We start from the raw sequence: 14,279 nt of genomic DNA on the forward strand, positions 1-14,279 counted from the left end.
AGGTGAGCAGGGCCTCAGTTCTAGCGAGGTTGGCCTGGGAGTGAATGCTGGAACAGGTTAGCTTGTCCTTGTCCATGGCCTTCCTGTTAGCTTGTCGTTCCAGTGCATCTGGAGGATTGTGCAGGGACAACACTGATGTTTTATTCCAGTGCGTTGACATGCCTTTAGTGGGCAGTCTAATGACTCAGACATGTATAAGAAGGCAATCACCGGTGTTGCCCAGTAGATGATAAGCTTTGTGCCAGGTCTGAGGTTTCAAATCAAAGATCTTATAGCTTCAAATGGCCATTTTCTGACAATCAAAGGCTGTGAAGGTGATGGTAAATGTCTTCATTGATGCCATGTTCTGGAGTGGATTTGAGTTTGTAACTGTTTTTTAGTGTAAATGCTCTTTTCCAAAGATTACTGCTTAAAATGAAATCATTCACCTCTCACTTGCTTAACTTAGCCTCTGCAATACTGAAAGATTTGTTTTTCATTTCTATGCTAATGAAGCTTCCTACAGCAGGATGGGCATAATGTTCAGAGATAGAAACAGAAACTAGCTAATCTTAGGGCATGCTAGCTAAATCGAAAATGATCATTATTAGAAACATACAAACATCGAAAATAGGTGCAGGAGTAGGCCATTCGGCCCTTCGAGCCTGCACTGTCATTCAATATGATCATGGCTGATCATCCAACTCAGTATCCCGTACCTGCCCTCTCCATACCCCCTGATCCCTTTAGCCACAAGGGCCACATCTAACCCTCTTAAATATAGCCAATGAACTGGCCTCAACTACTTTCTGTAGCAGAGAATTCCACAGATTCACCACTCTTTGTGTGAAAAAAAAACCTCTCATCTCGGTCCTAAAAGACTTCCCCCTTATCCTTAAACTGTGACCCCTTGTTCTGGACTTCCCCAACATTGGGAACAATCTTCCTGCATCTAGCCGGTCCAACCCCTTAAGAATTTTGTAAGTTTCTATAAGACCCCCCCTCAATCTTCTAAATTCCAGCGAGTACAAGCCGAGTCTATCCAGTCTTTCTTCATATGAAAATCCTGCCATCCCAGGAATCAGTCTGGTGAACCTTCTCTGTACTCCCTCTATGGCAAGAATGTCTTTCCTCAGATTAGGAGACCAAAACTGTACGCAATACTCCAGGTGTGGTCTCACCAAGGCCCAGTACAACTGCAGTAGAACCTCTCTGCTCCTATACTCAAATCCTTTTGCTATTAATGGCCGCAATTATGCTCTTGCCTCCCTAGTATCCTAAATACCAGAATTTTCTGCATAAAATGTTCAAAGTCATGGGGAGATACAGCACAGAAACTGGCTCTTCGTCCCACAGTGATCACCCTGACCATCAACCACCCATTTACACTAAACCTCCCCAGCTGCCCCCCAGATTCTACCGCTCACCTATACATTATGGGCAATTTACAGTGACCAATTACCCAATGCATATCTTTCATTCATTGTTCTTTATCTCTCTACATCATTGTCTATATCTCTCGTTTCCCTTACCCCTAACCTGTCTGAAGAAGGGTCTTGTCCCGAAACGTCACCCATTCCCTCTCTCCAGAGATGCTGCCTGTCCCACTGAGTTACTCCAACCTTTTGTGTCCATCACGACCGATGAATAATCCCTTGACTAACCCATTTACAGTTAAGGTAAAAGTCCTGAACTGAGCAATCAAGAAATTCCCCATTTTCCAATTTTATTTTTTCTGTTTCAGTTTCTAATGTGAGAATGCACTTCCCTTCCTATTCATTTAAGGGGCAGCCAATTCAAATGAGTCAGTAAAGGTAAGTTTGTTGTTGCTGCTTGGGTATTTTCAATATCCTACGTAATTTCTTGCCATCCCCCCCAAATGTCAGGATGTGCCATGGTGCACTGCAGCCAGTGGACTATCTTACTGAGACGTGCGCTTCTTATTACTATCGGGAAATGCATCAGTTGTGTTCAACAAGCTCCTAGAAATACTGGCAGTGGAAAGCAGCAGAAACCCTCCAACAAGCAGAAATACTGGCACGGGTACCAAGGGAAAGGCTCTTGGTCCGTCAAAATAGAAAGCGTACAGGCAGGTTAGTTTAACCTCATCTAAACCGGTGGCATCTTTCTCTTATATTACATTTGAATGGGATCTTGGAACGGAGTAATGTGTTACTTCTAGATGGATACAAAAAGCTGAAGTAACTCAGCAGATCAGGCAGCATCTCTGGGGAAAAGGAATAGGTAACGACGTATCTATTCCTTTTCACCAGAGATGCTGCCTGTCCCGCTGAGTTACTCCAGCTATTTGGGTCTAACTTTGGTTTAATCCAACATCTGCAGTTCCTTCCTACACACAATATGTTACTTCTAGCTGATACAGATAGTGAATGGGGAAATACTGTATGCTTGAAGGGCTCATGAGGTGGGAAATCAGAGCTCCCAGGTCTGAGATGCATCCTTAACTCATGCTGCCTTTGAGGCAAGGTTTCCTGGCAGAAGTGCTGAAACTGAAAAGGATAAAATGTTAGAGCTGGCAAACAAAGATTGAAGAAAAATTATAGTTCTGGTCTGTAATATACTGACTGGTAAAGCAATGGAACGAGGATCACGATGATTTGCCAAAGGACATTTGATAAATAGGTTTAAGGTGAAGGGGGAAAGATTTTATAGGAATCTGAGGGGGTAATCTTTTCACACAAAGGGTGGTTGGTGTATGGAACAAGCTGCCAGAGGGGGTAGATGAGGCAGGGAATATCGCAATGTTTAAGAAGCAATTAGACAGGTACATGGATAGGACAGGTTCAAAGGGATGTGGGCTGAACAAAGGTAAGTGGGACTAGTGTAGATGGGACATGTTGGTCGGTGTGGGCAAGTTAGGGCGAAGGGCCTGTTTCCACACCGAATTACTATGACTATGACTTGAAAATATATATTTTTGCAAGAATAAGCAGGAGAGAGTAACATAGAAAATAGGTGCAGGAGGAGGCCATTTGGCACTTCAAGCCTCCACCTCCATTCATTATGATCATGACTGATCATCCCCAATCAGTAACCCGTGCCTGCCTTCTCCACATATCCCTTGATTCCGCTAGCCCCTGGAGCTCTATCTAACTCTCTTTTAAATGCATCCAATGAATTGGCCTCCACTGCCTTCTGTGGCAGAGAATTCCGCAAATTCACAACTCTCTGGGTTAAAAAGTTTTTTCTCTTCTCAGTTTTAAATGACTTCCCCTTTATTCTTAAATGTGGCCCCTGGTTCTGGACTCCCCCATAATTGGGAACATTTTTCCTGCATCTAGCTTGTCCAGTCCTTTTATACGTTTCTATAAGATCCCTTCTCATCCTTCTAAATTCCAGAGAATACAAGCCCAATCTTTCCAGTCTTTCCTCATATGACAGTCCTGCCATCCTGGGGATTAACCTCGTGAACCTACACCGCCTCAATAGCAAGGACGTCCTTCCTCAAATTAGATGACCAATACTGCACACAATACTCCAGATGTGGTCACACCAGGTCCCTGTACAAGTGCAGTAGGACTATTTGGATTTTGTCTTCAGAGAGTCAGTACATAATCAGTAAGACAGACTCCAACCCCACACTGCACACTTCTATCTATTACCCAAGATCCATAAACAGGACTGCACTGGTAGACATATGGTTTCTGCCTGTTCATGCCCCACTGAACTTGTTTCTTCATACCCGGACTCCAGCTCGTCTCCCTGTGTCCACTCACTTCTGACTTACCTCTTCTGGCTCTGCCTTTATTTACCCTTCGTGTTCCTTCACCCCTATAAACCTAATCAGCCCTTCCAAGTGAGGCAGAGGTTCACCTGCACCTTTACAACCTGATCTACAGCATTCATTTTGCACACTGTGTCTCCTCTACATTGACTGGGCAACCATTCTGCAGAACATCCGCTGTGGTGGAAGTTTATGTTGACTTTTATGTGTCATGTTGCTTTTTTTTTAGTACAGTATGGCTGTATGATAATTCGAGTTTCACTGTATGTTCATTGATACATGTGACAATAAGCTGACCTTTGAACAACTGTGCTCTGTCCACAATCATAACCACAAGTTTCCAGTTGCATGTCATTTTAACTTTCACACAGAGAGTGGTGAATCTCTGGAATTCTCTGCCACAGAGGGTAGTTGAGGCCAGTTCACTGGCTATATTTAAGAGGGAGTTAGATGTGGCCCTTGTGGCTAAGGGGATCAGAGGGTATGGAGAGAAGGCAGGTACGGGAAACTGAGTTGGATGATCAGCCATGATCATATTGAATGGCGGTGCAGGCTTGAAGGGCTGAATGGCCTACTCCTGCACCTAATTTCTATGTTTCTAACTCATCTTCTCATTGCTACGCAGAACTTTCTGTCTTTAGTTTGGAGATTAGAGATGCAGCATGGGCCATCGATCTGTACACTAGTTCTATGTTATCCCACTTTCGCATCTTATACACTAGGGGCAATTTTACATATGCCAATTAAACTACAAACCTGCACACGTTGGGAATGTGGGAGGAAACTGGAGCACTCTTGAGAAAATCCATGCAGTCACAGGGAAAACGAACGTACAAACTCCACGCTAATAGTACCTGTAGTCAAAATTGAACCAGTGATCAGATGAGTGCTTTCATCCTGTCCTTGAGACAAAATTGGACTGGCTGAGAAGTGATTTGGGTCCCAAGGCCGGGTTCTCCGTTGTCCATCGTTCTTCCCCCTCCCTCACACCGGTCGTCGTCGTGTCCCCCCCATCCCCCCCCCCCCCCCCCCCCCCCCCCCCCCCCCCCGTGCTGGGTCATACATTGTTCCTTTCCCCAACCCTTCAGGAACAAGAAACCTGTTCTAAGGAGGAAAATAGCCATAATGGAGTAGGACAAGTATCAATCGATTAAAGAAGACAGCCACATTCCAATGTGTGTTCCCCCTTCCAATGTTGACTAGCTTTCCGAAGCCATATTGGTCCTAACTGACAATTTAACTTTGTCATGTGGGTGAGCCGAAATAACCCCACCCACATCTCCTGTTAAGAAAAAGCATTGACAGCTGACTAATCAATGCCACCAGCTTTCGCCAGCTATCTAATCTGTCAAGGGCTTTGAATGTTTCTGAATTTGGAAACATCCGAAAACATTCAAAAACGCTTTTAAAAATAAGTTATTGCACAATCAAAAAAAATCAACCAAGCTAAAAATATTTAACTCAATTTATTAAAAATTGTTAATGTATGGATACTTTAATTTATGGAGGAATTGTTGAGTTTCTCTGTTTACTCATTATCACTTACCGCACACCCAACAATGGCCTATTGTGTGCCCATATTTCTTTGATTATTGGTGCATTTTGCATATCTGCCATTCACTTCTCATGTACTGTCTATATCTCTTGTTCCCCTGACTCTCAGTTGAAAAAGGGTTTTGACCCAAAATGTCACCTAGTCCCTTTCTTCAGAGATGCTGCCTGACCCGCCGAGTTACTCCAGCTTTTTGTGTGTATCTTTATGGATACTTGTCCTACTCCATCTTGGCTATTTCCCTCCTCCTCTGAACAGGTTTCTTGTACCTGAAGAGGATCAGCTAGAGGTTTATGTGGTGGACTTCCATCTAAATGATGCTCTTCTGCTGGACTCTTCAGGAGTCCACGTTGCAGTGTGCTCAGAAGAATCATTTTGTAGTACAGTCAGCTAACACTTCACCTCTGTGGCAGCCACTGGTACTGCTGTATAACACTATCTATATTTTGCAACAATTTCCAGCCCTGGATCATTCAAGTTGTGGTGCGGGATGGACTGGTAGGAAGAGGGGCGCAAATTGAAATGGTCGATTGAAAGTGGGTGTGTGGATTCCTGCATTCTGTCACTGTAATGTTATCTGCAATGCTGTTTGCATGGGTAGTCTGGGCCACTGGTCCTTATGCAGGGGTTGGATGGATAAGGCAAGATGAAAAATTGCAGTGAAACGTGACACCAGGGAAAGGCACTAATTGGTAGATTGGTACATTACGGGTGGAGTGAAAGTAAAGGGAAGTGAGGACTGTTGCAATTTGCATTTTCCCAACATGCTCCTCACCACAAATGGTTTCCTGTCACGAGGACCATAATTCTTCTGCTTTGATGCTTAAACACTTTGTGAAATATTTTGCAACTTATTGGCCAACTTTCCTTTTTTTCCCCAATGACCTTGAATGTGCTCTCTCCTTCCAAGTCCATCCTGTCCTTTGTGCAACTCCATTTTAAAAATCTACCAGTCAGAGCTGCCAACTCTCACGCATTCTCCTTATGACCACAGGGTTTTCTCTGGGTATTCCGGTTTCTCCCACATCCAAAAGAAGTGCAGATTTGTAGCTTAATTGGCTTCTGTAAATTGTCCCTGGCGTGTAGGATACAACTGGTGTATGGTAGATTGCTGGTCAGTTTGGACTTGGTGGGCTGAAGGGCCTGTTTCCATATATATGTTTTACATATATATCTTAATTTCATTGAACCATATACGGTTGAATATGTAGCATTATTTCTGTCTTGTTTCTATAGTCAAAGGGTAGGGTTGGTTGATTTATTTGTGCAGAACAGTGATGGAAGTCTGACTCCTCTTGCCTTGTATCTATGTTTTTGTTTCTCTATATATATACGTAACAGCATGAATTATAATCTGATTTCCATACATGAATATACTAAGGTCATTCATGTGCTGCACCTGTTGATCAGAGCCTGGCTCTACTGTGGAATGTAAATAGGAATGTAATTTAACCTAACCTTATTCATACCTAATCCAACTTGAAGCATAAATGTTGCATTCAAGTGTAAGTTAAAAGACTCACTACAACATGCATCAGATTGCACAATTTCAAGGTGAAAAATGGAAAAGCTCCCTACACCCCCCCCCCTCCCACAACCTCCCCCCCTCGGTCACTACGCTCCCTCGCAATTTCTCACACTCAACTCTCACCCAATGTTGGCAGCCTTGCAGTCCCATTCCCCCTCTGACAGGGCACCATAATCAAACTTTAGTTGCATCTTTATGTGACTGTGACAAGTCTTTCATCATCTCTGAACTGTGCCATACTGTTGAGTTTTTCTAAATATACAGCGTGGAAACAGGCATCGGTCTACCGAGCCTGCGCCAACTAGCAATCCCTGCGGACTAACACTATCCTACACACACTAGCTAATTAACCTACAAACCTGTACATCCTGGAGTGTCGAAGGAAGCCTGAGCTCCCGAAGAAAACCCACGCTGGTCATGGGGAGAACGTTCAAACTCAGCACAGGCAGCACCGATAGTCAGGATCGAACCCGAGTCTCTGGCACTGTAAGGCAGCAACTCGCCACCGTCCTGCCTATTGATGATATGATTCCACTGCTATCTCATATCCAGGTGAGGCAACCCCGTCTAGATGTGAGGCAATCTGTCCAACTTTAGCCACCACACTTTCTGCAATGATTCTTGTTCCACTTCTGGACTATTGCCTCTGGAGGTCACCAAAGATCCTTTCTATTTTTGTATCCTATTGAGTTTGGAGCTGAAGGACTGATGCAATGTTGGGATGTGAACCGATTCAATAGAGTTGATACCAGAAACCATTTCTTCTCACAGAGAAACCTAAATCTAGGAATCACAATCTAAAATTGTGATCTCTTGTTCTTTTGATGACCATGCCATTTATAATTGAAGCTCACAGCTCCGGCTTTCATAAAGTTATCCCTTGTTCAACTTTAAATCCTACCCTACGGCCTAGTTTTTAGAGGTACAGCATGGAAACAGGCCCTTCGGCCCACCAGATCCATGCTGACCAGCAATTACTTCTACACTAGTTCTATCCGACACACTAGGGACAATTTACAGAAGCCAATTTACCTACAAACCCGCACGTCTTTGGGATGTGGGAGTGTTAAACTGGATTATTTTCCCCTCGATCTTTCCTTAGTAAATATACTGAAACAACACACCGTTATTGCTTCAACAAGTTTATTTGTCACCCCGGGGGACTTACTCTGGTCCACGACCTGTCACTCTCTTGGAATTGCAAGTGTTCCCCGGAGTAAGTGGTTTACAATAGGCATAATACAAGTATATAAGCAGTAGCAAGAAGAAACAAATTTGCAGCGTTTTCTTGCTCCTCCAATCATATCACAACACGGTGTGTGTGTAAAGGCAAAGGTCAGCTTCCTCAAGACAAGTAACTTGCAAGCTCATGATCTCATTATCACCAGTGATCAGGTTAAATAACTCAAACAATTGAATCGCAAGCGCATGATCTCGTTATCACAGACATTGTTCCTCCAAATGAGTGACAGCTGCAACAGAACCTAGTATTTTCCCACTCACCACTGTCATTTTCCACTAACTTACACAGCAAAAGCCAAACTCGTCAGGAGGAAAACGGAGCACCCGGGGGAAACCCACGAGGTCACAGGGAGAATGTGCAAACTCTGCATAGACAGCATCTGTAATCAGGATTGACCTGGGTCTGTGGCTCCGTAAGGCAGCAATTCTACCGCTGTGCTGCCGAGTATTGAATTACCTCTAGATCCCAATGTTAACTTTCCTCTTCCTGTACCCCTGTAGAATGAGTTGCAATGTCATAATGTGGTTAAAATAGTATTATTTGCAGGTTATCATAAGGTTAGCACAAAGCAAAAAAAGAAATCCTCCAATCCTGGAGATACATCATAGAGCATAAAACCAAATTGAAATAGAGACAGAGAACGATGTAAAAATAAGAGGGACGACCAGTGCAAACTGCTGGAAAAAACCATGCAGACTGAACACATACCATAGGCTAAAATATAGTCAATATTTACTCAGGAAATAAAAGTTGACAGAAGCAAATTGAAGATAAACAATAGAAACTTGAAAGTTGTGCTATTAATATTAAACTATCAAAGCAAAATACCTGCACTACAAATGATGAAGATCTTAATAATCAAAAAGTGCTGGGAATAGGGATCGTCAACAGTGTTAATGTTTTAGATCAACGAGCTTTTGTCATTTGTGAGAATAGTTAGAGATAAAGCACGCGGTGGTGGGTGGGCTTGTGATAGAGTGGTCATTGATCCGATGCATTAACTTGCAAACTCTGTATAGACAGCACCTGTAGTCAGGATTGGCTTGCATCTTTCTCTGCAAATTCTGCTTAATCTACTGGATGTTTCTGGCACTTTCATGAACTTTTTAGCGCAGATAATATTAAGAAGATGCTTTCTTGTAACTTCCCGACACAGGCAGCTTGCCTTAAATCTTTCAAAGCTGATACCCATTATTGCACCTCCTCTAACTTCATCTACTGCATTTGGTGCTCCCGATGTAGACTCCCTTGACATCAACGAGATCGACTGTAGACTAGATGACTGTTACTCTGAACATGTGCTCGGTAAGCCAAGGCCTGCTGCATCTCCTGGTTGTTAACCATTTTACCTCTCCATTCCCATTCCCAAGCCAACAAATCTGTCCCAGGCCTCCTCCATTGCCAGAATAAGGCCACACGCAAACTGGAGGGACTGGGTTTACCGTTCGGGTAACTTACAACCCAATGGTATGATCATTGAAACCTCAAATATTTGACAACTAACCAGCAATATTCTCCACTCTCACCCCCCCCCCCCCCCCCCTTTCCTTTGCCCCATCAGGATGCACAGCTATTTCTCCCACTTTCCCGCCCACCTTTCCTCTCTCCCCCTCCCCCCCCCATCCCCTTCCAAATATATATCCCTTGCTCTGGCTTCACAATTCCACCTCTTCTCCCCCCACAACCTTTTTCACTTCTTTTCCTCTCTGGCCTTTGTCCATCTGGCAATCAAACCACCCACGCCGGTATCCACATCCTTTCTCCAGCCCCCATCTCTCTTCCAGCCTTCTCCCACCCTGCTCCAACCAGTCTGAAGCAGGGTCCTGCCTTTCCATGTCCTCCTATAGATGCTGCTTGACCCGCTTGACTCCAGTACTTTGTCATTTTTTTACCCATTATTGAATATAACGCAGCAAAAATCTTGATAATGCATTTGTCCCCTCCTTACCCTTGTCTCATTTGTGCCACATTCTTTATCCCCCTCAGACCAGAGAAAGATTGTTTGATTCCGTCCCTGCAATCCTATTCCTTCCATTGATAGGAGAGGATAATTCCTTAACTGTGTACAATGACTGACTTCCTATCCTGTGTTTTGCTTTCAATGACGGTAGCTTCTACTAAACATTGCTGGCAAATCTTCCAGGAAGTGTGAGGTCTGAATAGTGATGAACGCTGACCACAGTGTCTTGCCTGGCAACAAGACTCCCTGTTTAAATAGCGAGGAGTCAGAAAGCCTGAATGATTAGAAACCATTTCCTTTGCCAACGTTTAATTAATACACTTTGTCTTCAAGTATTGTCCTTGGGTTTGTTCTTTGTATTTGTTTTAGAGCCCCTCTAGGGAACGTGGGCACAAAAACTAGACATCCATTAGTGCATCTCTGAGAGATGAGAACATTTGGATGAGGTTTTTGACCGAAGAGAGTGGGAAAAGCTGTTCCCAATGCCAGGCAAATTAGTAACCTCAGATTGTACAATGGGCAAAATACAGAGTTGGAATTGAGGGCACACTTTCTGTGTAGTGAGATGTTAAGATCTGCAGTAGTTCTGCCACGAAAGTGGAAGCACGTTTAATAGTAACTTTCATAACAGAATTGAATGTATACTTAATGGGGAAATATTTCTCAGACTTGGGGACGGGAAGGTGGGGAATGTGACTAACTGAATGGCACTATCAAAGAGCTGACACTGGCATAATAAACAGTTGTCACCTATGCGTTGCTGTATACATATGGTATTAAATGTCAGAGGGAACCGCTCTTGTAATAATTTGCTGTGTTTTAGAGGCTGGCAGATTAAAACTTTACAGTGTGAAAAGTTGAGAACTTTAGCAGAAGGAAATGACTTGAGCTCGTGGACTTTTGCTCATTTTGACCAGGATATGTGTGAGTAAGCACTTCCTTAAGATACCAGTGTGAATAAACTTATCTGCAAGCATATGCAGCATCTTCAGTAAGATTAGCACCATGAACACTGAAGTTTATGAAACCACAACTATTTTTAATAAAAAAGCAATCAGCTAACTCTTCAATGAGAAATAAATAATGTGTGTGCGTCTACCATGACCTCAATGCATCTCAAAGCATCATAACGATAAAACATTTGACTCTAGAAATCGTGGACGTATTGGTGATCATTTTCGAATGTTCTATAGATTCAGGATCAGTTCCTGTGGATTGGAGGGTAGCTAATGTTATCCCACCTTTTAAGAAAGGCGGGAGAGAGAAAACAGGGAATTATAGACCAGCTAGCCTGACATCGGTGGTGGGGAAGATGCTGGAGTCAATCATAAAAGATGAAGTAGCTGGAGTCAATCATAAAAGATGAAGTAGCGGCACATTTGGATAGTAGTAACAGGATCGTACCAAACCTGTCCGAGTCAGCGGGGAGACATTTATGACAGGGTAAATCATTGCTTAAACTAATCAGTTAGTCTGGAGGGCTTTTTTTTGAAGGGGGGGGAAGGGGTAAACTTTAAACACCTGTCGGGACGGGGAGCGGAAATGAGCCAGTAATCCGCCGGATGGTCGTCCCAGCTGGGGTGCGGGCGGCGCCTGGTACTTTCAGAAAGCAAATTTGATCGGCGGCGTCGCAGCGCATAGCGGGAAGCGGGATGCCTTACCGGGTCGCTGTGGGTAAAATTAGGGCGCAGGGTATTGGAGTAGAGCTGCGGGCTGCCTGGATTTGGAGCGCCTCGCAGCCATAGAAAGTTGGTTGGCAGACAGGAAACAAAGAGTACGGATTAATGGGTCCCTTTCAGAATGGCAGGCAGTGACTAGTGGGGTACCGCAAGGCTCGGTGCTGGGAACGCAGCTATTTACAATATATTAATGTTTTAGATGAAGGGATTACAAATAACATTAGAAAATTTGCAGACGACACACAGCTGGGTGGCAGTGTGAACTGTGAAGAGGATGCTATGAGAATGCAGGGTGACTTGGACAGGTTGGTTCAGTGGGCAGATGCATGGCAGATGCAGTTTAATGTGGATAAATGTGAGGTTATCCACTTCAGAATGGCAGGCAGTGACTAGTGCGGTACCGCAACAGGAAGGCAGATTATTATCTAAATGGTGTCAAGTTGGGAAAACAGGAAGGCAGAGTACAACATGTTCATCAGTCAATGAAAGTAAGCATGCAGGTACAGCAGGCATTGAAGAAAGCAAATGGCATGTTGGCCTGCATAACCAGAGGAGTTGAGTATAGAAGCAAAGAAGTCCTCCTGCAGTTGTACAGGGCCCTAGTGAGACCACACCTGGAGTATTGTGTGCAGTTTTGGTCTCCAAATTTGAGGAAGGACATTCTTGCTATTGAGAGAGTGCAGCATAGGTTCACAAGGTTAATTCCCGAGATGGCGGGACTGTGATATGCTGAGAGAATGGATGGCTAGGCTTGTATACTCTGGAATTTAGAAGGATGAGAGGGGATCTTATTGAAACATATAAGATTACTAAGGGTTTGGACACGCTAGAGGCAAGAAACATGTTCCCGATGTTGGAGGAGTCCAGAACCAGGGGGCACAGTTTAAGAATAAGGGGTAAGCCATTTAGAACGGAGATGAGGAAACACTTTTTCACACAGAGTTGTGAGTCTGTGGAATTCTCTGCCTCAGAAAGCGGTGGAGGCCGGTTCTCTGGATACTTTCAAGAGAGAGATGGATAAAGCTCTTAAAGATAGCGGAATCAGGGGATATGGAGAGATGGCAGGAACGGGATACTGATTGTGGATGATCAGCCATGATCACATTGATTGGCGGTGCTGGCTCGATGGGCCGAATGGCCTACTCCTGCACCTATTGTCTATTGTTATAGTGTATAAAATACGGCAGTCAATTTGCTGTAGAGTTCTGGCACAGATATTAATACCCATTAGTTTTTTAGTTTAGTTTAGAGATACATACAGTGAGGAAACAGACCCTTAGGCCCACTGAGTCCGCACCGACCAGGGATCCCCGCACATTACGCTACCCTACACACACTAGGGACAATTTACATTGATACCAAGCCAATTAACCTACAAACCTGTATGCCTTTGGAGTGTGGGAGGAAACCATACATTTATGAGAAAACATACGTGGGAACATGCAAACACTATACAGACAGCACCCGTAGTCAGAATCGAACCCGGGTCTCTGGCACTATAAGGCAGTAGCTCTACCACTGCGCCACCATGCAGCCCATATTTGCCAGGATTCTATTGGTCAAAGTGTGGGAGCTAGAGATAAAGTTTGCCGAGGCAGAAATTGGAAGAGGACGAAGCCATTCAGACCTTCAAGCCTGTTCTGCAACTGTTTATGCATGATCTGCGTGTGTCGAGGCTACATTTACCAGTCTCTGCTTCATATCTCTTCTCTTCCACTGGAATTAATCATTCACTGTGAACTGAATGCCACAATCACAGTAACAACTATCATTTGGTTTGTTCTGTAGGGTGATTAACGGAGGAAAAAGTCCCCTCAATGAAGATCAAGCTACCCGTGAAGTAGTAGTTGTGGAGAGTAAGAATCCAAAGAGCAACATGGAATCCAAGGCGATCAACAAAAATGGTGAAAATGTAGACAAGGTAAAAGACAGTGTTCAATTTCAATCTATCTGGCTATGTCACCATATAAAACTCTAAATACAGTGCCCTCCATAATGTTTGGGACAAAGACCCAGCATTTATTTATTTGCCTCTGTACTCCACAATTTGAGATTTGTATTAGAAAAAAAAATCATATGCGGTTAAAGTGCACATTGTCAGATTTTAATAAAGGCAATTTTTACACATTTTAGTTTCACCATGTAGAAATTACAGCTGTGTTTATTCATTGTCCCCCCATTTCAGGACACCACAATGTTTGGGACACAGCAATGTCATGTAAATGAAAGTAGTCATGTTTAGTATTTTGTTGCATATCCTTTGCATGCAATGTCTGCTTGAAGTCTACAATTCATGGACATCACCTGTTGCTGGGTGTCTTCTCTGGTGATGCTGTGCCAGGCCTGTATTGCAGCCATCTTTAGCCTATGCTTGTTTTGGGGGCTAGTCCCCTTCAGTTTTCTCTTCAACATATAAAAGTCATGTTCAGTAAGGAGGCAATTAAACACACCTGAGTAATTACAAACACCTGCAAAGCCATGTGTCCCAAACATTATGGTGCCCTGAAATGGGGGTGGGGGGGACTATGTATAAACACAGCTGTAATTTCTACATGATGAAACCAAAATGCATAAAAATGGCCTTTAATAAAAT

At 43.7% G+C, this 14,279-nt stretch overlaps 1 protein-coding gene across 1 annotated transcript in view; it reads left to right on the plus strand.

Annotated features, from left to right (window-relative positions):
- LOC129708586 (protein phosphatase 1H-like) overlaps positions 1-14,279 on the plus strand; it is a 48,760-nt gene that overhangs the window by 12,643 nt on the left and 21,838 nt on the right. The window contains exon 2 of the mRNA XM_055654412.1: positions 13,475-13,607. Within this exon, the coding sequence (XP_055510387.1) occupies positions 13,475-13,607 (133 nt within the window). The remainder of the gene's footprint in view (positions 1-13,474; positions 13,608-14,279) is intronic.

This window comes from Leucoraja erinacea, chromosome 24 (assembly GCF_028641065.1).
Source record: "Leucoraja erinacea ecotype New England chromosome 24, Leri_hhj_1, whole genome shotgun sequence".
Lineage (NCBI taxonomy): Eukaryota > Metazoa > Chordata > Chondrichthyes > Rajiformes > Rajidae > Leucoraja > Leucoraja erinaceus.